Raw genomic sequence first — 23,014 nt, forward strand, 5'->3', positions numbered from 1 at the left:
AATAAAACTTGGGACAATAAATTACATTCTTTCTGAACATTTAATGAAGGATAATCAGATAAATCCTCTGGACATTTGCACCTTTCTCAGATTGGAGCTATTAAATCGAGGGTGTGAAATATCATATTACCCAGATGATCTTAAAGCTCAGAACAAATTATGTTCTCTCATCGTAAAACCAGCAATATTTGAGATTTTCCACATCTCAGCCCGGCAAGGCGGATGAAGTTAAGCCGCATGATGGTACACCTTCTCTTTATTGCACAGGCCTGTGGCAACAGGTGAAAATAAACTTATCCAAACAAGAGGTTCACTAACAAGATAAAGTTACAGAAAGAATTCAGAGAAAGACTGGTCCTTTGATCTAAGAGGTGAAAAAAAAATTATGGGAATCAAATGCAGGCCTTTTTTTTTGCCTTTCTTTTTAATAGCAGTGGCCTGTATTTGGCCTTCAGGAGCAGCAAAATTTCAATCAAGCAGAACCATCAAGAAGGCCAGCTGGTTATCATAAATAATCCAACTAGACCCTGTGTCCAAGGACGCAGGCAGTAACTTCATGGCATCTTCTTTTCAGAGACAGCCAAATCTCTATCCACTTTTAATCATCGTCATCATCTTCGTCATTGAAGTAAACATGCTCTCCTCTTGGGGCCGACGCCCACGTTCTGCCATAGCCCCTACTGCTGCCTGTGGGCTTCTCCTGGGTCGTGATGAGGTCTATGATGGCTGTGATCACAGCACAGTCTTTGGATTGACGGTTTTGCCAGTCTACAGGAGCAGGATTACAAATTTTGTCCTGCAGCAGAGAATCCAGCTCTTTCTTTAAACTCTGCAGGACAGACAGGAAGGAGAGATTAATACAAAAGAAATTTCAAAAAGACAGATGTGTTGTTGATGTGCATGTGTGTGTCGTTTACCTTAACAAGGTGAGCAATGCGTGCTGGGGATCTAAAGACAATCCACTGGTCCACTGCGATGGTTTCCTGGTCCTCGTCTTTTTGGATGGTAATGTCTCCTCCAAAGAACAGCAGTGAGAATGGTGACACCTCAGTGCAGTCGTATAGAAAGATCTGAGGGAGCACAGAGATATCAGTAACGCGCGACGACAGGGCCATTACAACAAACACGTCAACACATTTGGTGACAGAGAGCAGCATCATTACGGCACACCCTGCCTGACAGCTATTCTGTGGTGTGGGCTGAAAGTGTCCCATTAGTAAGGAGAGGCTGTGGAGTTTGAAATGTGTTTCAAGAGAAATGTCATCTTGACCAATCTGTGACTTTAACTTATGTATTACACCTCATCCATTTTTCTTCTGTGTTTGAAGGAGACTGATTAATGATTAGGGATGGGTACCGGTATCCGGTGCCATTACTGCACCGGTTCTGACATAAACATTAGTAACCAGACTGAAAAGCAGCGCACATTTCGGTGCTTTTTGTTTCCTGAGATGTCACACACTTTGGATTCTAGCCAATCATTTTACCTTTCCAAGGATAGTAGGCGAGCCCAGGTACGTACGTTCTTTTAGAGCAGAGCTACAGATTAAAAAATGTTTGATAGAGTGATACTATATATGCCCTATAGCTGCAAAAAAGGCTAAAATTGTTATCTTTTTACAAAAAAACAAAACAAAACAAAAAACAGCTAAACATGAGGGGTTTTTGGACAAAGTTTGTGTTTTCCGTTGTTTAAGCACTGGTTCCAACCAAAGGAGGTATGCTGTATCAACAGAAAAGGCTAACTTGGTTATCATTTTGCAGAAAAAAAAGAGACTTCTAAAAATACAAACATGAGAGGTTTTTGGACAAAGTTTGTGTTCTCTATTCTTTAAGCATCGGTTCGAGCACTGTTTAAGCACCGGCACCGTTTCAAAAGTACCGGTTTGGCACCGGTATCGGATAAAACCTAAACGATACCCATTCCTACTAATGATAATGCAAATTATTATTTTTTTAGTTATTTATAGTTAAATTCTAAAGACTGCTGGCAGAAAAAGGTGTCATATATAGGTGCACTATAAATCACTCTGTGGGTACACACTAACAAAAAACTCCTTTGCTCTCAGGTCAAAAGTCAAAGACGCGGGATAAACAGCAAACAAAAACTATTTCAGCTTTGAAGGTTGAAGACCATAGTATTAAAAGGGAGAAGTAGAAAAAGATGGAGAGAGAAGAGAGAAGAAAAAGAGAAAAAAAGCGAGGAGACAGCAGAGACGACTGCATTTACTCCATGAATGTGTAATGTTATGTCTCACCGAGGGCAAGTGCGTCAGAGAAGATAAAGTCTGGACGTCATCCTTCAGTTTTATTCTTTTTTGTCCTATCTACAGCCCTGGACTTCTGCTTTCTTCTCAGGGTAAACAAATAACCTTGAAAATCTCGCACTCTCAGAATACCTTATTTTTACCATGTCATTGTGCTCAAAACCACTTACATGCGACAAGAAAAAAAAAATCATTTAATGGCAACAATAATGACAGTGAAATGCAGCAAATCATTTATTTTCCCTTAAAGACAAAAAGCACAGGCGGCCATCAGAGAGGACATAAAAGGTGTTTTCCTGCAGAATAGAAACATTCACAAAAAGAGAGCACAGAAAGAACAAAGACAAAGAGATGCAAGGGAGGGGAAACGGGTGTGAAGAGGGGAAGAAAGAAAAAAAAAGAGAGAATATAGAAAAAGGCAGCAGTCAGCAAACAGCACTGACTGTTTTGCACCCCACCACCAACTACTACATTGTATCTGGAAGCTTTGAAGCACAAGAGCCTTTGAGAGGGACTTGAAAGGCAGTGTTTTAATCAAATATTCATTAAGTGCAAAGCTGGTGTGGCACCACTGCCAACCTTTAACCACTGGCCCTCTTTTCCACTCATATGCACCATTCGAGGGACACATGCAAACTCAAGAAGACACAAAGCAACACAGACTCAAATGTAAAAATAAATAAATAACATTTACAGAACAATATAACATTTACTAGGAGAGATAGATTACTCCACCATGTAAGATACTCACACTACTTGTTCTCATCTTTAGGTGATAGATAAGCCAAGTATAGTTGAATTCCGTCTCTTCGGCATTGACAGATTTTGGGTGGATACACACTTTTCCGTCAGCCTGAGTGTACACTTTGACACTGCAAAAGATCAGATGTGAGTGAGTCTAAGTGTGTGTTTTATAGAGCTGGGAATATTCACATTCTTCATACTTTACAACATATTTTTTATTAAAATTGTCATCTTAATAAATGATGAAAAAAAGACAATTTATCACAGCAGAAGATGGAAAACAGTTAAAAAAAAAGAAAAAAGAAATTGCAACAGTTATGAACACCCCCCCCCCCCTTTTGATTACATTTTTATAGACAAATTATTCAAAAAGTTTGGATAAAAATAACGATTATATGCAAACACTACAATCTGGTGTGATCTCTGAGGCAGAGATGAGCAGTGGAATACCAAGGACTAGTGTGTCAAAACCTAAGTATTTCTATAAGAATTAAGGAGGCAAGTAGGAGCCAGGTACTCCTAATCAAATGTGACTGATTAACTGATCATTAAGTGTGAACACCGCTACATAAGTGTTTGCAGTTTGTTGGTCTGTGTTAAAACAATAAAACGGTGGAAAGAAATCAGCAATGATCTAAGAGTCCAGCATTCCACAGTAAATTATTCAGTGGAAAATATTCGAGACATGTTATACGCCCTGACAAACTCACCCCAAGGTCATGCACATGACCTTGCAATGCACAGAGGAAGTGAAAAAAAAAAATCAAACTCCTCCACCTCAAACTCTACCAGCCTCAGATAGTATGTCAAATGTTAAAGTTAATGAGAGTACAATTAGAAAAACACTAATTTTCTAAAATTAGTGGAGAGTCGTGTATCGCTTGCTTGTTGGCTTGTTTGGGTTGCCAGGAAAAAGTAATATAGTATAATTTTTGCTAAAATAACTCAGAATTTAGCTGTTCAAGAGCTAAATTCTATCAGGTGTTTTTTGGCTTTTTAATCCAACGTATGCAGAATGCTGAAAGTAACACTGTGTTCCACACACCAGTATGTTGGCCAAAGAAAACCAACTGTTTCACTACAGGGAACAAGTGCTAACCTTCTGTTATGCACTTAACCCATAAGAGAGAGGAGATTATATACAGATTACTTTGTTTTCAATATAATCCAGAAAAAAAAAAGAAAATGGATTCTGCTATTTACACAAAGTGCCTTAAGCGTCAGACAAATAGCCCGTCTCTCTTTTGCAGCTCAACGTACACCACTTTGTATTCTGTTGCAAGTGCTTAATCAAGCACTGAATTCATTAAGTGGAGAGCCGTGGTGCGGACATAAACATTTAAAAACTTGCTTGGTGTTACGAATTACTTATACAAAGGAAATGACCCTGGGAAATGACTGTGCACCTAGGTCTAAAGCTGTCAACGAGATAAACAATAAAAGTGACAGCCTGCTGTGAAAGAGTCTGTGCCCCTGTTGTGCGTGTCTGTCTTTTGCACGCAGGTCACAGCCACCGCTTATGACAGCTGCCTTTGGGCAATTTTATGATGACTGCATTGATCTTGAGCTGCAAAAGTGCCTTTGTTTTTGACAATCATCCAAACGTGGCCTCTGCACAGCCTGGGGTAATTGTCACAGTGCCCTTACAGAGCACTCTTACCAGGACGTATGATGAGATATTGCAGTGTGAAGGCTATTTTTCTCTCTGGAGATCAATAAGACTGATTGTGCACCTCTCTATCTTGGCCTGTGCAGCCCTTTCCTGTCTGTCATTGCTCATCTCCTCCTTTGGATTAGCAAACTTACCCTGGCCTCTTTTTGCTGTGAGATGGTCTGATCATGGCCACCTTAGGGTACAGACCTGCTACAATCACTGCCTTGATTAATTTTTCATTGCCTGAGGGGAAAAAAAGTGACAGATAAAGAACAAATGAAAAAGAAAATATTAAACTTAAATGCTTCATATCATACTTTGCTACTGCTTCACAGCCCAGATATCATGACCAGTTAAAAAACAACAAACAAACAGAAAAACTTCTTACTTACCCGAGTTGACATTAGATTTGGGGTCTTTGGGATCGTTGCTGCTGACAAAGCCTGCATGCATGAGATGTTCGGCAAACTGACCCTTCATGTTTTGCAGCATCTGAATGATGAAAGGACAAGTTGCTTCTAATAATACAGCACACCTTTGACTTCACAGAAAGAAGTCCATATTTAAAATATAGTCACGCAGAATCATCCCGACTCACCTGGAGTGTGTTGGCAGACAGGAAGTTGTCCCAGCAGTATTCCCTTTCATACCTGCCTCCACGCTGCTTTGCATCCTCCCAGCCCTGGGTAAATCAATGCATGATAAATTAAGATAGGATCAATTCATACAGCAGACACATCTGTGAGTACAAAATCAGGAGTCACCCATGTGGGCTGTTCTACCTGGAAAGCATTGACAATAGTGAGGTGGTCACTCTTCGAGTTTCTAGAGAGGGCCTTCCGCCTCATGTCTGCCATCTTCTCTTTACCCTAAGACAAACAGATACGTTAAAAAACAAAAACAAAATGCACACACACACAAGTTCAAAGATAGTATACAGCGTAAGCTTTCATAAGCTGTCTGTGAACTCAGCTCTACCTACCAGGGGTATGAAAAAAGGGTCTTTGAAGCTGAGGGAAGCAGCAATAGTGAGTACAGGGTCAAGGCAGCCCAACAGAGCTCCAAACAGGATGAGCTTGCCAATGTGAGGTTCCACAGGCAGGCGAGCCAGGTGGAAACCCAATGCTGTAAGATTCTCTCTTTGGTCCAGGGCGTTCTGACAAAACAATGTCATCATATCCATAAGAAAGGGCATTCAGAAACATGTGCATAATAACTATCCCACAATTTTATTTTATTTTAACAAGTTTAACCTCATTAGCCTGAAAGCTCATTTTTATCTGGGTAAATACTAATTTCTCAGTTTGCTGCTGCAACACAAGTTACTGAATTTGTAAGGGCTTTTTAGTTAGTTACTAATATATTAAGTTACTAGTATATTATGTAATCTTTGGTCACAGCCCAGCATGCAATTGATACTCTGATTCGTAACAATCTCTTAAAAACCCTTTTAGTTACTTTCTTACCAGTTCTGTGAGATTCTTGATGGCGAGGCTGACAGCCTTTTCAGTGGGACGGTCCAAGGCTTTCTCCAGGAATCGACCTATAGACCCAAGCTTCAGTATCTAGGGAGTGTATGTGATATTTTGCTTTGATCAGCACAAGCATGTCATAATTTTTTCCACATAATTCCCTTTACTTAATCAGGTGGGCTGTTAACTATGGAAAACATTGATTTATAGACACACAGTACTGTGGAAAAGTCTTGAGCCACTCCCCATTTCTTCATATTTTGACATTCGGTATGACCACTTTTGTTCTTCAAAACAGCCTGAACTCTCTTGTGCAGCTTTCTTATTATTTCTTTAAATAATCTTCAGGAATATTTCTCCAGGCCTCTTGATGGACGTTCAAAGCTCTTCTTTAGATGTTGGCTGTCCTCTGCTCTGTTCTCTGTCAAGATGATCCCACACTGCATCAATAATGTTAAGATCTGGGCTCTGAGAAGGCCAATCCATGACTAATAGTGTTCCACTGTGTGTTTTTCAATCAAGGTACGCTTTTACTGCACTGGCAGTGTATTTGGGATGGCTGTCATGATGAAACATGCCAATCAGATGCTTTCCAGATGGTACTTCATGGTGGATCAGAGTATGACTGTGTTTTTCTGTGTTCATAATTTGGGCAATGTTGATAATACCTCTATTACCACTGGCTGAGATCCAGCTACAAAACATGACCGAGCCTTCACTGTGTTTTACAAATGGAGGCACTACCTGTTGCTCCTCTCTCCTGCCCACCTCTGTACATACTGACACCAGTTTTAACCAAAAATGACAAATTTGGACTCATCACCCCATAAAACCTGTAGCCATTTATTTTAAGTCCAGTTCTTATGTAATTTGGCATACCTCATTCTTTTCTAACTCTTCTCTTCCTTATGAATGGCTTCTTGAAAGCCACCTGTCCTCTGAGACCATTTCTGATGAGGCTTCAGTGAACAGTAGATAAATCAAAAGGTCAGATCTACCTTTCAGGTCCTGTGTCAGGTCTTTGCAGGACTTTTTTGTACTTCTCTTCATTACTTTGAGGTGTTCATCTGCTGTAGACAGTTTTTCTTCTGCCACTTCTCTTTTTGAGAACACACTGCACATACTGAGTTATGCAAATATTTCAGTTAATAACTAATATACCTCAGAAATATTATTTTAAGTCTTTCAAAATTATGAGTTTTAATGACAGTCAGATAATAAAAAAGTGCCTAAAGTACTTTTTGAAACTGATTAAGTTATTTGTTATGTGTAGACAACACTGGTTTATCCCTTAAGTTAGGTGCCTTTTAACAAAAAACCCCAAAACAAAAACCTTAATTAATTATACGCCAGTGCTAAGTGACTTAATAGACAAAGCGGAAAAACCCCCCCCAAAACAAACAAGAAAAAGTTCCTCAATGTTTAAAGGAAAACTTTAAAATACCTAAAAGCCTGGAGAACTACTACTAAAGACTGCTTTAAAATTACAAGAAAGTCTGACTTATTGGAGGCAAAAGATAAAGAAATAAGGGATCACTCAAGACATTTTCACAGTACTATAGATATAGTAAGATCAAGTACAGTTAGCTTTGAATGACTTGCTCATATTGCTTTTTGTGACAGAACAACAAAGATGTTAGTTAAGATTAGAAGTAAGCACTAACGCAATTCACTGAATGCTACGCGAAATGAATGTGATCACATGGTTTGGTTTGGCTAAATGCACGTTCATTTCCACATTCAAAAGGAACATTTACTTGTGGCTAACTGCAGAGCAATGAAACAGCCACATCTCTATGTCTGACTAACAATGTGATGTTGAAGTGTTTGTGCATTAGAGAGCCAGGTCAAGGTTAGCATGTTGTCAGTGTTTGTCTCACTTTAAGGACTGTCTGATGCATTGTGCAACTCTCACCCACTAGCTTCAAAAACCATATCACACACATACTCAAATACATCCAGCACAGAGAGTGGGGGAGACACACTAAAATGCATATCCAATACAGCAACTGGTGAGAACAATCACAGCAAACACTACATCTAAATGACCTTTGGCTTAATTTTCCATTAGCACTGTTTAAAATATGTCTGAGTGGAGCGTGAGGATTTCAAAAGAGAACGCGAAAAAAAAAAGTAAGCAACCAAAGAAGAAAAAGACTGTTTATATAAGAGAAAAAAAATGTGTAGAAAAGTAATTATACTGTCTGTAAAAAATGAGAGTAAGAGCGGGAGAGGGCATGAGTCAGCCCGGGATGCTCATCCCCAGTTCTCATTAGAGAGGAGAGGCTGTAATTCAGCACAACACCAAAAACAGCAGCGCTGTCCTCGTTCCGCCCCTGCACTCACAAAACTCATTGAGAGCAATCTTGTCCTCATCTAAACTCCCAAACCCACATCTATCTGTCTCTCTCTCTGTCAGTCTATCCCTCTTTCTCTCCGCATATACAACCTTGATCTGCAAGCACAGCTCCTCCAGTGGTGTCCTCATAATTTCAGGTAATTGATAGGCATCCAACAGGCTGGCCCTCAGACCGTTGTACAGGTGATAGCATTTCCCCGGACACACTCTGGATATTTAGAGAAGAGAGTTATTAGAGAGACAGAGAAGGAAAAGAGGTTAAATGTTTTACAGGCCCTGTGACAAGGGCTTACTTTAAAAATCAGTGGGATGAAACTGCACACAGTAAGCAGCTCTGCTAATTGGGCCTTGCTGCACTTTGATGTCAGAGCTATATAACAGAACAGACGTCTCAAGTAAAAGACTGGAAACAACCTGAGAGTGACTACACTTTGCCTTTCTGAGTGGTTACAGATGGGAAAGCAGGACAGAGTGGTCTTACAGGGAAGAGTGATGGAGAGCTCAGATGACAAATAGATGGGAAGCTAATTATCCCATATTGCATACCCAGAGGCACTAATATAAAGTATGCCCTCATTATATTATAATCTACAAATATACCCACGTGTAGACACAAACGCACACATAAACACACACACACCTGCCAGCACGTCCTTTCCTCTGTTTGGCATTGGCCAAGCTAACCCACTCAGCCATCATGGTGCTGATGTTATTGCTGGTGTCAAAGTTGGTCTCCTTAATTTTGCCTCCATCTATCACATAAACAACATCATCGATGGTGATGCTGTGAGGAGCAGGCGAGAGAGAAAGGGGGGAAAACATAAGTTGCACGTAATAATACAGAAAAAACACTTTTTTTTTTTTTTTTTTTGAGCATAAACACAAATTTATTCACTTTCTCTCGTATGCTAGAAGTGCCTCTTTGTTGGGACAACAAAGAGGCAGTTAGAAAAAAGCTCAGGACATATTATGAGAAGAATGTTTGACCTTATCATTTTTTTTTTTTTGGCCTGTCCCGTTTGGCTCTTTTGCCCTCAGAATTGTTGTCTAAAGGCAAAGAAAGATGCCCAACGGAAGAAAAAACACTTCAAAGTTAGGGCTGTTCGATATAACGATATATATCGTTTCATTTTACGCTATCGTTTGTTTGGTGGTGTCGCAAAAATAAACTGTTTGCGGCAATATTTTTTCATCGTTTTGATGGTCACTGTAGTGGCTATATTAATTTCTTAAAGTTCTCTCTTTCTCTTATATTTAATATAACCACACTATGGACGGACAAGCGCCTGTTTTTATGCGTTGTGGTTAGCAACAACGACGGTAACACTATCGCGTGTCCGCTTGTTTACGTTCCACATAAACCTTTCACAATAAAGCTCAAGATCCTGTTGAGACTTTTCAAAATAAACTGAATCACGTGAAAGAGCAGATTATTTACGGATAAGAAGTAGAAAAGAGCCACCAGGTGCTAGAAAATAAACCTTAGACTCAAACGTTAGAACAGGCTTTTCCCCGCAGCACGCTGTGTAATAAATACTCACAGAGAAAACGGCGGCTGTTACAACTTATGTCTAAAAATGTATCGTTTCATACATCTGTTAAAACACTCGACTCCAGCTACATGACGCGCAGCTGGAAACACTTCCCGCAAGACGAGCTGCCCGAGATTCACAGAATTTACAGAAAATGTTACATTTTTGTGATTTATATCGTTATCAGGACGACAGAATTCTTATATCGGGATATGAGATTTTGGTCATATCGCACAGCCCTATTGAAAGTAGACTCTCAAGAATTCCTAGTTAAGACTCTTACACAATCACTTAGAAGTAAAAAATAAAATCCAGCCCTTTGGTAGGTTTCTGAGTAGACTTGTAGTCAAGACCGCCTAATCCGAGACCAAGACAAGACCAAGACCAAGTTGAGACGAGACCAAGACCGAGACCGAGACAAAAAAAGTCTTTAAACTGGAGCCAGATGCTATTCTATATACACATGCAGGACACCTTAAACTAGTTTTTTAATTAAGCAGCAAGGCAGAACAAAGTCGGGCCTGTATCAAGACACAGGGACTAAACCCCAATTCAACCAGACCCAGAACTGATCCGGAATTAAAACAGGACTACAACAGTAACCAAGACAGAACCAGAATCAGAACTAGATGATAGTAGCACTAAAAATCACCATAGACCTGCACTACACTTATTTTTTAATTCTACCAAAGTACAATATTTAGATTGAGAAAAGTTTATATAATTATTTAGCCTTGTTGTGCAAACAAGCCTGCATAACTTAATAAATATAGAATTTGAAAAGTAACAAATGGTATCTAAAAAGAAACACTAGGTACATGTTCTGATGAGTTTTGGCAAACAACCATTTGACTAACATGTGTGTCTCACCTGCTCTTATTCCATCTCTGTTCTGTCCTCATTCTCTCTCTCCCTCTCTGTTCCTCTCTCTCCCTCTCTGTTCCTCTCTCTCCCTCTCTGTTCCTCTCTCTCCCTCTCTGTTCCTCTCTCTCTCCCTCTTTGTGCTGACAATCAAGCCAAACTCCATCATCATCAAATATACAGTTGAAACCAGATATTTATGTACTCTTCAGATAAAAACAAACACACTTTTTTAATTGTAACATCAAATCAAACTAAATGTTTATTTTTTTAGATTGATAAATATAAAAAACATATTTGTTAACTTTAAGAGTAAAGAGAGAAACTATCTGTATTTCTTAATTGCAAATGGCACCAAATTGTATTCAAAATTGAGCCACACTTATGGAGCTCCACAGTTCTTTTCCTGGTGTTTTGGTTGACATCTCTGGATTTTTCCCGTGTCAAAGAAACAGGCTCTGTGTTTTGCCTTATATGCATCCACAACTGTGCCACCAATTTACTCACATGGACTCTACTAACCAATCAGAAGCTTCTTCAGCTCAGAATGGAATCGTCTGGAGTTTTCTTATTAATTAACCATAAACTTAGTGTACATGTGCTCCTAAATTTGATGAAAGTGATTAAAATAGACAGCTCCCTCTTTTTATTCTGACATTTCACTAATTCAAAAGATATTTCAACATTTATTTATCTAAAACAAAAGTTTACTCTAAATTGATGTTTAACAGTAAAAAAAAGTTTATGTTTTCTCCATAAAGTGTGTGTAAATATCTGGTTTCAACTGTGAATATACTGCTGTGTATTGAAATTCCTCTTGTTTTGCATAGATATACTGAACAACATCCAAAGCATAATATATAAAATAACATCTACCTGAGTTTTTTCTTTGAAAGAAGCTCCTTATGTCCATTGTTGTGTACATCAGTACACAACTGAAACCGATTTAGAGAATTTAGATTTGAGAACGCAGGACCGAAACAGCGAGACCAAGACTGAGACCAGGACAAAAGTCCGTCGAGACCAAGACGAGACCAAGACCAAGTAAAAGTGGTCTCGAGACATCCAACTCTAGTTTAGAGTCTATATTTAGTGGAGTGATATGAGGGGAGTGCTGAGGGCAGGCAGCTCCTTAATTTGCTCTGCTCGTTTGTGTGAATGCAGCACTCTGAACGCATTAACAAATTGCCTGTCAGAGTTTTCTCATCCAAACCAATATGACAGTATTTGTAATCAATCCAAGAGATGTATGCTAATTAGCTCCAATCCAGTTGTAGGCCTCATTCCTGACTGAGGCACTGGCACACACAGAAAACAGATATATGATGGAATGTCATAAAAGGTCTGTGTTTTTTCTAAACCTTTAAACACTTTCCAAAGTACAAATGCAAAGACTGGACAAGCTTTTACCACAGACGCATGCTCTTACAAACCTGGTCTCAGCTATATTGGTAGCAATCACAATCTTTCGAACTCCAGGAGGAGGCCTTTTAAAAACCTGAGAAGAATTAGAGAGAAAAATTGAGCAGGACATTTGTGATATTGAAAGGGGACTAAAGTAGGACACAATTGACAAAGAGATGGTCCGAGAAAGAGAAAAAAGAGAAACTGAAGAATACTGACCTGTGTCTGATTAACAGTTGGCATGAGGGAGTGTAAAGGGATGATAACAAACCGGTCTGAAATGTAACAGGACACAAAAGAAAAACTCAAATAAAACACTGACTGTCAATTTAAGATACAACTAGTCCATAGGCTGAACAATTATGTGTTCTATAACAACAAGTATCATGAAACCATGGAGAATTCTACAGCCACAGCACCCCTACTTCAGATAGGTGGAAGATAACGGATGAATGGAAAAATTGCACCACAAATAGTGACATAGTTGCTGGAGTCCACTTAACTTAAAATGACATACGTGTTTAGCAACTTTGTCTTTACATACAAATATACGCAAAATACAAGCAATCAGCAACCAGCGGAGTCAAGTCATCTTTTGCGAAAATATAAGCTGGAAGACAAATCTTTTATAATATAGAGCCTTTATTTCCAAACCTTTGCTAAACTTTCAGAGTTAACTGTATATCACAACTGACAAAGAGACCAGTTGACTATTGCAGTCAAACTCTATTTGTAATCTGTCACCAAATGCAAAACCAGCAATCGGGAAACCACCCTCATTTTGACTCCAGTGAGACTAAGCCATAAGCAGTTAAGAAAATGGGTGTATTTCAACAAAGTGGCGCAATGATGAGTGCTGTCTCGTCATGGTAAGAAGATCCTGGGTTTGAATCTGCCTGTGTCAGTCCGCTCCGGGTACTCCATCTTTCTCGCACAGTTCCAAGACATACTTGTTAGGTTACGTGGCGATTCTAAATCGGCCTTAAGTGTGAACTATGAATGGTTGTCGTCTCTCTCGCCTTGTGATAGACTGACGACCAGTTCAGTGTACCCTGCTTCTTGCTCTATGACAGCTGTAATAGGCTTTTATATTGCTGCGACCCTGAATTCAATAAGTGGTTAAGAAAATCAAAGGATGGATTTCTCAACTGTGGAACAGAAAACTGTATAGTCAAAGCAAGAAAGAAAAATTGCAAGACACCGACGTGCATTCACTTCCATGCTGTACATCCTGAATGTGTGTTTCTGTTTGCATACCTGATCGGAACATTTGCTGAGCCATGAGAAGGTCATTGAGAGTACTGATATTGTCCCAACCAGGCAAGAACACCAAGATTGCTCCTTCCTGTCCAAGACATGATACAAAACTCTCAACACAGCTGTAAGTCACAAAATCCAGCAGGGTCTCAGTAGATTGCGGGTCCAGCAAACAAGATGCCCATGACCTCAGAGGAGCTGAGCTGAGGCAGATACTGTAGATATGATTTGCTCTCAGCTCCCAACCTCTACATTCACATTCAGACACAAAATAGCCACTGAAACTCCAACATCTTTATGACAAATGCATCTTTATAGTACAGGAGAGCATCTGATTAACATTAACAAAAGCACTGACTTAATTTTCCCCACAATAGCAAAGAGAAAAGGAAATCAATAAGTCACATGAAAAAGTACAGACACAGAAACGCTAGCTGTGAAAACATAAGAAGAGAAGACTAAATGGTGAGGAAATCTCTGCGCATTGAGCTCTTTTGTCAGTGGCTGCAGATTGCTGACCACTTAATGGATATCAGGCATCGGCGCCTCATTCACAAAGCCAAAATCCATTACAGTAATGCTGTAATGGTTTAAAAAAAAAAAAAAAAAAGCTGAAAAAGACTCCTTTAATGACTGATGAAGAGCTCAGTCATTGCAGCAGCAAAGAATAGAATAGAGAGAAGGAGACAAAGAATGAGACAAAGTCAAAAATCAGTCAATTGTTTATGGTGCAGTACTGTTTCATTTCTTTCCATACAAGCTATTACCACAGTTGTTTTCTCAACACTAAATACTCAAAGTTTTGACAGAAATCAGTGACACAAATATGAAGGTTACAGTTTGTGACACAAAAAATTACACAAGGCAGTCAATGCTAGCCCATGGAGCCATGCTGGAAAGGTCAAAGATAAAATTAGTCAAATCTGTCTTTAATAAATATACAGTTATACAGACTGTACAGAGCTATAATACAGAGCAGAGTTTCAGCAAACTCGTTTTCATCCTATCCAGATTTAAACAAAGTATTCTCTAGCTAAAATTAAGCTGCTATAAAAATCGATTCTATAAAAAGCACCATGCTATTCATTTCCTCCGAGAAATGAAGGGAAGGCATAAAAAGTAGCTTCTAGGCCTTGGTTTCCCCAACTTTTTAATTAAAGCTAATTATTATCCCCAGTTCTCAACCACTGGCACTCACATGGGACTGTATGTATGTTAAAGTCTCTGCATGTGTATTTGTGAAAGAGATGAAGGTCGGCTGCCTAGCTACAACCTGACAAATTACACGCATCCAGGAAGAAACACACTCTAATTAATTCTAACTAAAAATTAAGTGACAGTACAGTACAGTAAGCTCTGGAGAGTCTACTCTATGACAGCACACACAAACACACACAGCAAACCACCCACATACAGTTGCACCCAGCAGGCATTCATTAATGCCTGTATGTTAAACCCCTAGGTGTATAATCACAGAACCCTGCAACATAATTAACCAATCATCACAGTCAAAAGCTCAGCAGATGGCCCATATCCTTGGTTCAGATTACCATCATGGTGAATCAGCCAGTTCTCTCACAGCCATTTGACAATGCCACAACAAATCAGCTGGTTGACTGGCTCAGTGTGGCCGTGACTGATGGAGATACAGCTTCATATGGGAAAGTATAATTATTCTGTCTGCCTCTGTTAGTCACTCCGTGTTCTTCTTCTTTTTCACTCTCTTGTTTATTTATACATCCAAAACTATTTTACTTCATTCAGTCATAGCACTTAACTTTTTAAAATGGTAGTAAACTAATCATTCTTCTCTCATTAATAGTAGTCTACCCTGAATCGCCTCCTGGTCAGCAGGGGGGATTTCTGTGGAGTGTGCATGTCTCCCTGTGCCTGTGTTGGCTTTCTTTGGGTGCTGGCTGTAAATTATAGACGCTAAACGGTCTCTGTAGGTTTGTGTCTTTGTTTGTCTCTCTGTGTTAGATCTGTGATGGACAGACGACCTGTATAAGGTGTACCCTGCCCTTGACCTACAGTGGGGCAAAAAAGTATTTAGTCAGCCACCGATTGTGCAAGTTCCCCCACTTAAAATGATGACAGAGGTCAGTAATTTGCACCAGAGGTACACTTCAACTGTGAGAGACAGAATGTGAAAAAAAAAAAAATCCATGAATCCACATGGTAGGATTTGTAAAGAATTTATTCGTAAATTAGGGAGGAAAATAAGTATTTGGTCACCTCAAACAAGGAAAATCTCTGGCTCTCACAGACCTGTAACATCTTCTGTAAGAAGCTTTTCTGTCCCCCACTCGTTACCTGTATGAATGGCACCTGTTTGAACTCATCATCTGTATAAAAGACACCTGTCCACAGCCTCAAACAGTCAGACTCCAAACTCCGCCATGGCCAAGACCAAAGAGCTTTCGAAGGACACCAGGAAAAGTATTGTAGACCTGCACCAGACTGGGAAGAGTGAATCTACAATAGGCAAGCAGCTTGGTGTGAAAAAAATCAACTGTGGGAGCAATCATCAGAAAATGGAAGACATACAAGACCACTGATAATCTCCCTCGATCTGGGGCTCCACGCAAGATCTCATCCCGTGGGGTCAAAATGATCATGAGAACGGTGAGCAAAGATCCCAGAACCACACGGGGGGACCTGGTGAATGACCTGCAGAGAGCTGGGACCAAAGTAACAAAGGTCACCATCAGTAACACACTACAACGGCAGGGAATCAAATCCCGCAGTGCCAGACGTGTTCCGCTGCTGAAGCCAGTGCATGTCCAGGCCCGTCTGAAGTTTGCCAGAGAGCACATGGATGATACAGCAGAGGATTGGGAGAATGTCATGTGGTCAGATGAAACCAAAGTAGAACTTTTTGGTATAAACTCAACTCGTCGTGTTTGGAGGAAGAAGAATACTGAGTTGCATCCCAAGAACACCATACCTACTGTGAAGCATGGGGGTGGAAACATCATGCTATGGGGCTGTTTTTCTGCCAAGGGGACAGGACGACTGATCCGTGTTAAGGACAGAATGAATGGGGCCATGTATCGTGAGATTTTGAGCCAAAACCTCCTTCCATCAGTGAGAACTTTGAAGATGAAACGAGGCTGGGTCTTCCAACATGACAATGATCCAAAACACACCGCCCGGGAAACAAAGGAGTGGCTCCGTAAGAAGCATTTGAAAGTCCTGGAGTGGCCTAGCCAGTCTCCAGACCTCAACCCCATAGAAAATCTGTGGCTGGAGTTGAAAGTCCGTGTTGCTCGGCGACAGCCCCAAAACATCACTGCTCTCGAGAAGATCTGCATGGAGGAATGGGCCAAAATACCAGCTACTGTGTGTGCAAACCTGGTAAAGACCTATAGTAAACGTTTGACCTCTGTTATTGCCAACAAAGGTTATGTTACAAAGTATTGAGTTGTATTTTTGTTATTGACCAAATACTTATTTTCCACCCTGATTTACGAATAAATTCTTTACAAATCCTACCATGTGGATTCATGGATTTTCTTTTCACATTCTGTCTCTCACAGTTGAAGTGTACATCTGGTACAAATTACTGACCTCTGTCATCATTTTAGGTGGGGGAACTTGCACAATCGGTGGCTGACTAAATACTTTTTTGCCCCATTGTATAATAGCTGGGATGGGCTCCAGGCTCTAGATAAGCAGCTGAAGTATGGACATATATTTTTTCATAATAACCATTTTACCACTTCCTAGAAAAGCTACTGGGCCAGTAGTTACAAAAATTAAAACTTTCTACTTTCAAGTCACACAGGTGACACTGTATTCACAAAGCTAACAACTGTGCACTGAAATGATGCCGACATCCAAAAAGGAAAGTTAACCAGAACTGGAAAAAGAAAAAAGGGAATGGAGGTGCAGCGGGAGAGCATCTGTTCAATCACTCATTAGCAGAAATTTGCTGCCAGGATCTGTGTCATTTTCTCTGATCTAATGTCTGTGTTTGGCAGCTAGCCCGCCTGCTCCCTCCATCTGCTCCATCTAGGAATGTACTGTACTTTGCCAGCCTAAGAGTCTCCATTAACTATTAGTTTCCATTTAATATCAAGCCACCTTTCACATGGGCAACTTTTTGTCAATGATTAAAGAACATGATGTCCAAAAATGACAATCTTCAAAGGCAAGCTCCTGTTACAGAAACATTCATTTTGACATTTTCATAAAGTACAAATTCAGTTTGTTGTTGTTGTTTTTTTAAATAAAACGCATCGTCTAGAATTTGGCCAATTTATGCCAGCTGCACTCAAACCACAACTAAAAGGTTAGACTCACCTCCTCATTGAGCACAATATAACGAATTAGTGCCAGAATTAGGTCCAGATCAATCTTCTCATCTCTGTCTAATATCTCGAGAGCCTCAATGGTTGTGTCAGAGTACCTGTAAAACACAGGACATGGACATGGCAACATAAGTGCTCCTGCTCTCCCCTTACTTGTTGCTGGAGGTGTCACACGCTGTAATATGGCTACAACAGGTTTATAAATATTTTCACATGCTATGCTTTAGTACAAAAATGCAGAATAGCTTTGAGTTACAGTTGATACTTTTTCTTTGTTGTGGTAATAGCACTGGTGATCAGTAACATATTAATAATTGGTTCCTTTGTCTTTTTTTCCCTTTAGAATGAGAAAAAGAGAAACATCTGTGTCGTGTTCAACTATAAAAGCAGTATTTCTGTTTTTTAAAAAATGTATTCCAGTAGGTCTTAATACAAAAATGTGTTTTATGTTGAAACCATTTGAAATCACCAGAAAACTAATTTTGCAAGCACACCGACAGTGTTCAAAGTAATATTTCTGCCTAGTTACACAATAGACTGGATGCCATGTTGTGAATTTAGGACTTAATTATTTTTTAATAACAAAACTAAACACTGGCAAAACAAACCAACATTGAATATGCCAAGACATTTAAAAAAATATTTGTTAATATTACGCTATTTTATAAATGATCGGGCTCCTCAGTTCTCAGTAATATTGTGATTCTTCTTAAAGCTTTCAGTTCAGTAAGACAAAGCATTTTGGAAACTTCAAGTGTTATTACAAGAATTCTCACTTGAGAAAAATAGCCTTTTCTGTTCAGGGTATCAACATATCGAATTCCTTACCTATAGTATTCAAACTGGATCATGTCCAGGATTACTTTAAAATTAAACTGAAATAGTTTTTGAAGTGGAATCCAGTCACGTAGACATGAACAATCTTCTGTCTCCTGTTTAGAGCCTCTGTTGTTATATTGCAGGTGTGTCTAGTGGCATCTTATCTCCATTCTGTTGTGTTGTGGGATTGTCTTAAAAATTTTAAAGCAGTTATTAGAGAGAAATTTGCACCCAAAAAATTTAGTAAGTGTCAAATTGGCAAAGCAAAGTCCTTCACAGCTGTAATTATGTTTTGAACAAAAGCAACTAAGCTATAGTGTTGCTGTGTCTGTACTAAGCAGACCTTGGAACTGTCTGTGATGGTGCACTTTAATTGTAGCTGTGTTTATGTAACAAATGCATCAGACATCAGTTTCAAGCACTCATCTTTCTCTTACTGTTTGTAGATCAAAACCATAATTCTCTATATTTAATCTTCATTAAATCAGAACTTTAAAAGAAATGTATTTACTCAAAACTACGAGTCTCACAAATCCTCCTGCTTCCTACCTAAAAAAACCCCAAAAAACTGGCAGCTGTTCTTCCAATTTAAGTAGCCTGATTTTCTCACCAACTCACCTGCCCTGTAGTGTTCGTGCGTAACATGGCCAGCTTTCCTTGTATTCAGCCTCTTTCTCCTCTTTCTCAGGTCTGGAGTTTCGCCCCTGCCAAAAACCTCTCTTCCATGAGGGGCGACGGTCCTGATTCTGGGGGCGATACCTAGCAGAGAAACCCAGCCTAGTTTATACGAGGTCCCAATGTGTCTTTGTGCATGTACATGTGTGTTTGGTAGAAAAGTGGTTCTACCTGGTCATCTCTATAATGTCCTCAAGTAGGAACTCCTCCACTGGGAACGTCAAACCAGGAATGTGGATCATTGGGCAGTTGTCTAAACCGAGAACAAAACCGTGAGCGGCGAGAAAGAGGAACAGCTCAACTTATTAGAACTGCAAAACTTTTGCTGACAATTTGGTGAAGAAATTAGTGAGCTACACACCAAAATATTGGGAAAACTTCTCTGCGTTGAGCGTGGCACTCATGAGAATGATCTTAAGGTCATCTCGGAGGTTGAGTAAGTCCTTTACAATGATGAGCAAAACGTCTGATTGCAGGTTTCTCTCATGGATTTCGTCCAGCACCAGGTGACTGATACTCGACAACAATCTGACAATAAAAGCAAAAAAGGTGAGCAATTTTTTATTTTTTTTGCCTTTTTCTGTCTAAAGAGTTAAAAAAAACAAACAAAAAAAAACAATATTGGTTGACTTTTTTTTCTTCTTTTTACAAATTCTCTCTTGTTTCTCTTTAAAGATCTTACAAGTTTCAATTAATGGTACTACATTTTTAAGTACTTTTAAGTGAGATTTAAATTATTTAAAATAATTTCACAAGGCACAGACGTTACCCAAAAATAATTTTTTTAGAAAGTATTTAACAGAGCTACAGTCCATACAGACGTCCACTTGTAAGCAAAGTGATGTGCGAATTTAGCTTAACACCAAAAATGCAGTTTAGTCAGAAAAGGGTAGCCCTGAAATGACTCACTAGAGTCGTGCTAACGAAAGAGCATGAAGTGAGACAACAAGGAAAAGCTGGCACTTTCACTTAGTCTGTATTTCTTTTTCTGAAGGCACTTAGAATGCAAAGACGAGCATGGAGGAATGAGTCAACAGAAAATGGGGACCCATACTAATGAATCTTCCACAAACAGTAGCGTCAACCCCAAATCAATGGGGACAAAACAGAGTGACAAACAAAGGAATGGCTGGAGTGGAGATATAGGGGAAAAAGCAGAGAAGATGTACAGGGAAAAGATGTATACAGGATGAGAAGGCAGAGGTGGAAGCAAACTCACGGGTCTGAGCGAAGCCACTGAAGAATAATGCCTGTTGTACAGTACAGGATCGAACCTTGTCTCCTTGGTAACCGGCTGGAAAATGGGAGAAAAAAAAAAAAAGAAAGAAAAAGATACTCTTACATCTGTGCAATTTAGAAAATTTAAAGTAAGGTCACCAAAATAAAAGCAGGACTTCTCTGAGAAATGAACTCAGGTTTTGTAACAGTTAACTGTGTTGCATTTCCACTATTTTTGCTACTTTACTTTAAATAAGCACCACTTTTATGTTTAACCTTTACATAGAAGTGAAAATAAAATGTTGCTGATACCAAATATTATACTACAATATGTAACGGAATTGTAGTATGCTACAGTGCACTACAGTAAGAAGATTTATCCATGCTTTGTTTATGTACTAATGCTGAAAGGTTTATTCAATTAATTACAAAATAGCTTCTCTTATTTTAAAGTTATCACTGTAGGAACTGCCTTTCATATGATATCTGATAAAACAAAATTCATTAACAACTGAGCCTTCTAAAAGGGTTTGTTGTATAACTGATGCAAGATTAATGTGCCAAGAAGAGGAGACTAATTACACGATATAATATTCTTTTCTTTTTTTGTGAAGCCTGAAGTCCAAAGAATTAATGTATATTTCACAAAAATCAAAAGAGAGTAAAACCAGCAAAAGCACCACGAAAAACAGTGAGTCTTCTGGACTGGTATATAAATACAGAGCAACATGTATCAATGGCAAGACATTCATAGTAGAATACAGTTGTAACCACACATTTCTATACTGTAGTATTGCAGAGCAACATGTTCACTGCGTATTTATTCACAAATACTCTGGATCCTGTTTCACAAACACTCTAGCACTGACACAGCTGGCTGCTTTACCTGGCTGTTACCCAAACCTTGCACATAGTGAGAAGATTCTGTCACCTTCATTTTCATCAGTGACTGTGAGTAGTGGATTAACCAACATGACTTTGGCAATGATAGCCTATGGAGTGAGTACTGACTACTATCAGTAAGCTAAATCAATTGTGAAAAATCAGCCAGTAAATAACAAGCAGAATTGGGTATTTTATTATAGAAAAATATCCAATAGAAATCAGCATACTCCCCTATTGTATAAATCACTGTTCGCTCAGGCTGCACAACAGCAAATTGCTTTTGTTAAATTCTTGCTGCAGATGTTTAATGAGTGTGTTTTTAAGAAAAATCATTTTATGGCGTTCATTAACCCACACATTTCATGTATCCATCTTGAGTCCTTTCACCAAGTCTATGTAGACTATGTATACATAAAAAATATAACACGCTGTAGATCTCATGCAGAACATCTGAGCTCAGTAAGCTTTTAATTTAAATATTAATGAGCTATAACATATGTCATGTGTTAAAACTGCTAACTATGTCAAAATCTGTGTTTAAGATGTCTAAATCTGTTCCTACTCTGATCATGCTGGCTGATATCACCAACTTCAGTCTAAACCACAAAGCCTCAGCTGTTACCGCCAACCTTGAAAACAGCAAGCTCAGTCTGAAATAGACAGACGTAATCAGGGAGGGAAATAAAACAGTCTGATTTCTGCAACAGCGCTCCCATCAATTTAACCTGCTGTGGCTGGACTCTTAACCATATCAGATCTAAGGGAAATGAGCTTTCTAAACATAAGTATTGCTTTTGGTTTCTTAGCCTCTAAACCAATTACAGAATGTCAATTAAATATACAGTGAGCCTAATTTCACCTTCATACAATCCCTGGCCACTTTGTTAGGCATGACTGTTCAACTGCTTGTTAATGCAAATATCTAATCAGCCAATTAGATATTTGCTCATATAGTAGCAACTTAATGCATTCGGGCATGTAGACATAGCCAAGAGAGCAACTATCTTCAATGGACAGCAAATGGTCAGAAAAAGATAATCCAGTAAGCAGCAGTTCTCTGGGTGAAAATCCTTAGCTGGTCAGAAGAGAAAGGCCAGTCTGCTTCGAGCTAATACGAAGGTAAAAGTAACTCAAATAAAATAAAAAAAGAGCATCTCTGAAAGCACAACAGGTCAGCCTAAAACTGATGGGCCACGAGTGCCACTACTCTCTTGGTTCAGAACAGGAAATTGAGGCCACAATTCACAGCAGCTCATCAAAATTAGAAAACGGAAAAATGGAAAATCTTTGTCTGGTCTTTCTTAAACATCCTAAACATGACAATGAGTTCACTGTAGTCAAATGGCCTCCACATTGACCAGATCTCAAGTTTCAGGAGAAAGAATTTTAAGCATGAGCACTTCTCGAAAGTGTTGTGTACCTCTGCAGGCGGATTTGGTAACCACATGAATTCCCATTCCCAACACTTTCTGCCCTCTCAGCCGCTACACGCTCTGCAACCTGATAGGAACAGCACACACACACAAATAGGATTTAAGAGGAGAGACAGCATTG

At 39.3% G+C, this 23,014-nt stretch overlaps 1 protein-coding gene across 2 annotated transcripts in view; it reads right to left on the minus strand.

Moving 5' to 3' along the window:
* Positions 1–238: 238 nt before the first annotated feature.
* dhx36 (DEAH (Asp-Glu-Ala-His) box polypeptide 36) overlaps positions 239–23,014 on the minus strand; it is a 30,530-nt gene continuing 7,754 nt past the window's right edge. The window contains exons 7-26 of one of the 2 annotated variants that reach the window (XM_085243622.1): positions 22,881–22,960; positions 20,577–20,651; positions 19,719–19,885; positions 19,529–19,610; positions 19,301–19,441; positions 17,856–17,961; positions 13,551–13,638; positions 12,513–12,568; positions 12,323–12,387; positions 9,137–9,280; positions 8,587–8,704; positions 6,132–6,230; positions 5,648–5,821; positions 5,448–5,534; positions 5,264–5,347; positions 5,058–5,157; positions 4,818–4,908; positions 3,019–3,139; positions 918–1,070; positions 239–829 (exon numbers count right to left, since the gene is read on the minus strand). In XM_085243622.1, the coding sequence (XP_085099748.1) occupies positions 599–829; positions 918–1,070; positions 3,019–3,139; positions 4,818–4,908; positions 5,058–5,157; positions 5,264–5,347; positions 5,448–5,534; positions 5,648–5,821; positions 6,132–6,230; positions 8,587–8,704; positions 9,137–9,280; positions 12,323–12,387; positions 12,513–12,568; positions 13,551–13,638; positions 17,856–17,961; positions 19,301–19,441; positions 19,529–19,610; positions 19,719–19,885; positions 20,577–20,651; positions 22,881–22,960 (2,262 nt within the window). In that variant the 3' untranslated portion in view covers positions 239–598. Of the gene's footprint in view, positions 830–917; positions 1,071–2,258; positions 2,351–3,018; positions 3,140–4,817; positions 4,909–5,057; positions 5,158–5,263; positions 5,348–5,447; positions 5,535–5,647; positions 5,822–6,131; positions 6,231–8,586; positions 8,705–9,136; positions 9,281–12,322; positions 12,388–12,512; positions 12,569–13,550; positions 13,639–17,855; positions 17,962–19,300; positions 19,442–19,528; positions 19,611–19,718; positions 19,886–20,576; positions 20,652–22,880; positions 22,961–23,014 lie in introns of those variants that run through there. The other variant, XR_014888186.1, reaches the window with a different exon arrangement.

The sequence above is a fragment of the Mchenga conophoros genome, linkage group LG14, assembly GCF_057382185.1.
Source record: "Mchenga conophoros isolate Kocher_MC1m ecotype Shallow Benthic linkage group LG14, M_conophoros_male_GT1.1, whole genome shotgun sequence".
NCBI classification, from domain to species: Eukaryota; Metazoa; Chordata; class Actinopteri; order Cichliformes; family Cichlidae; genus Mchenga; species Mchenga conophoros.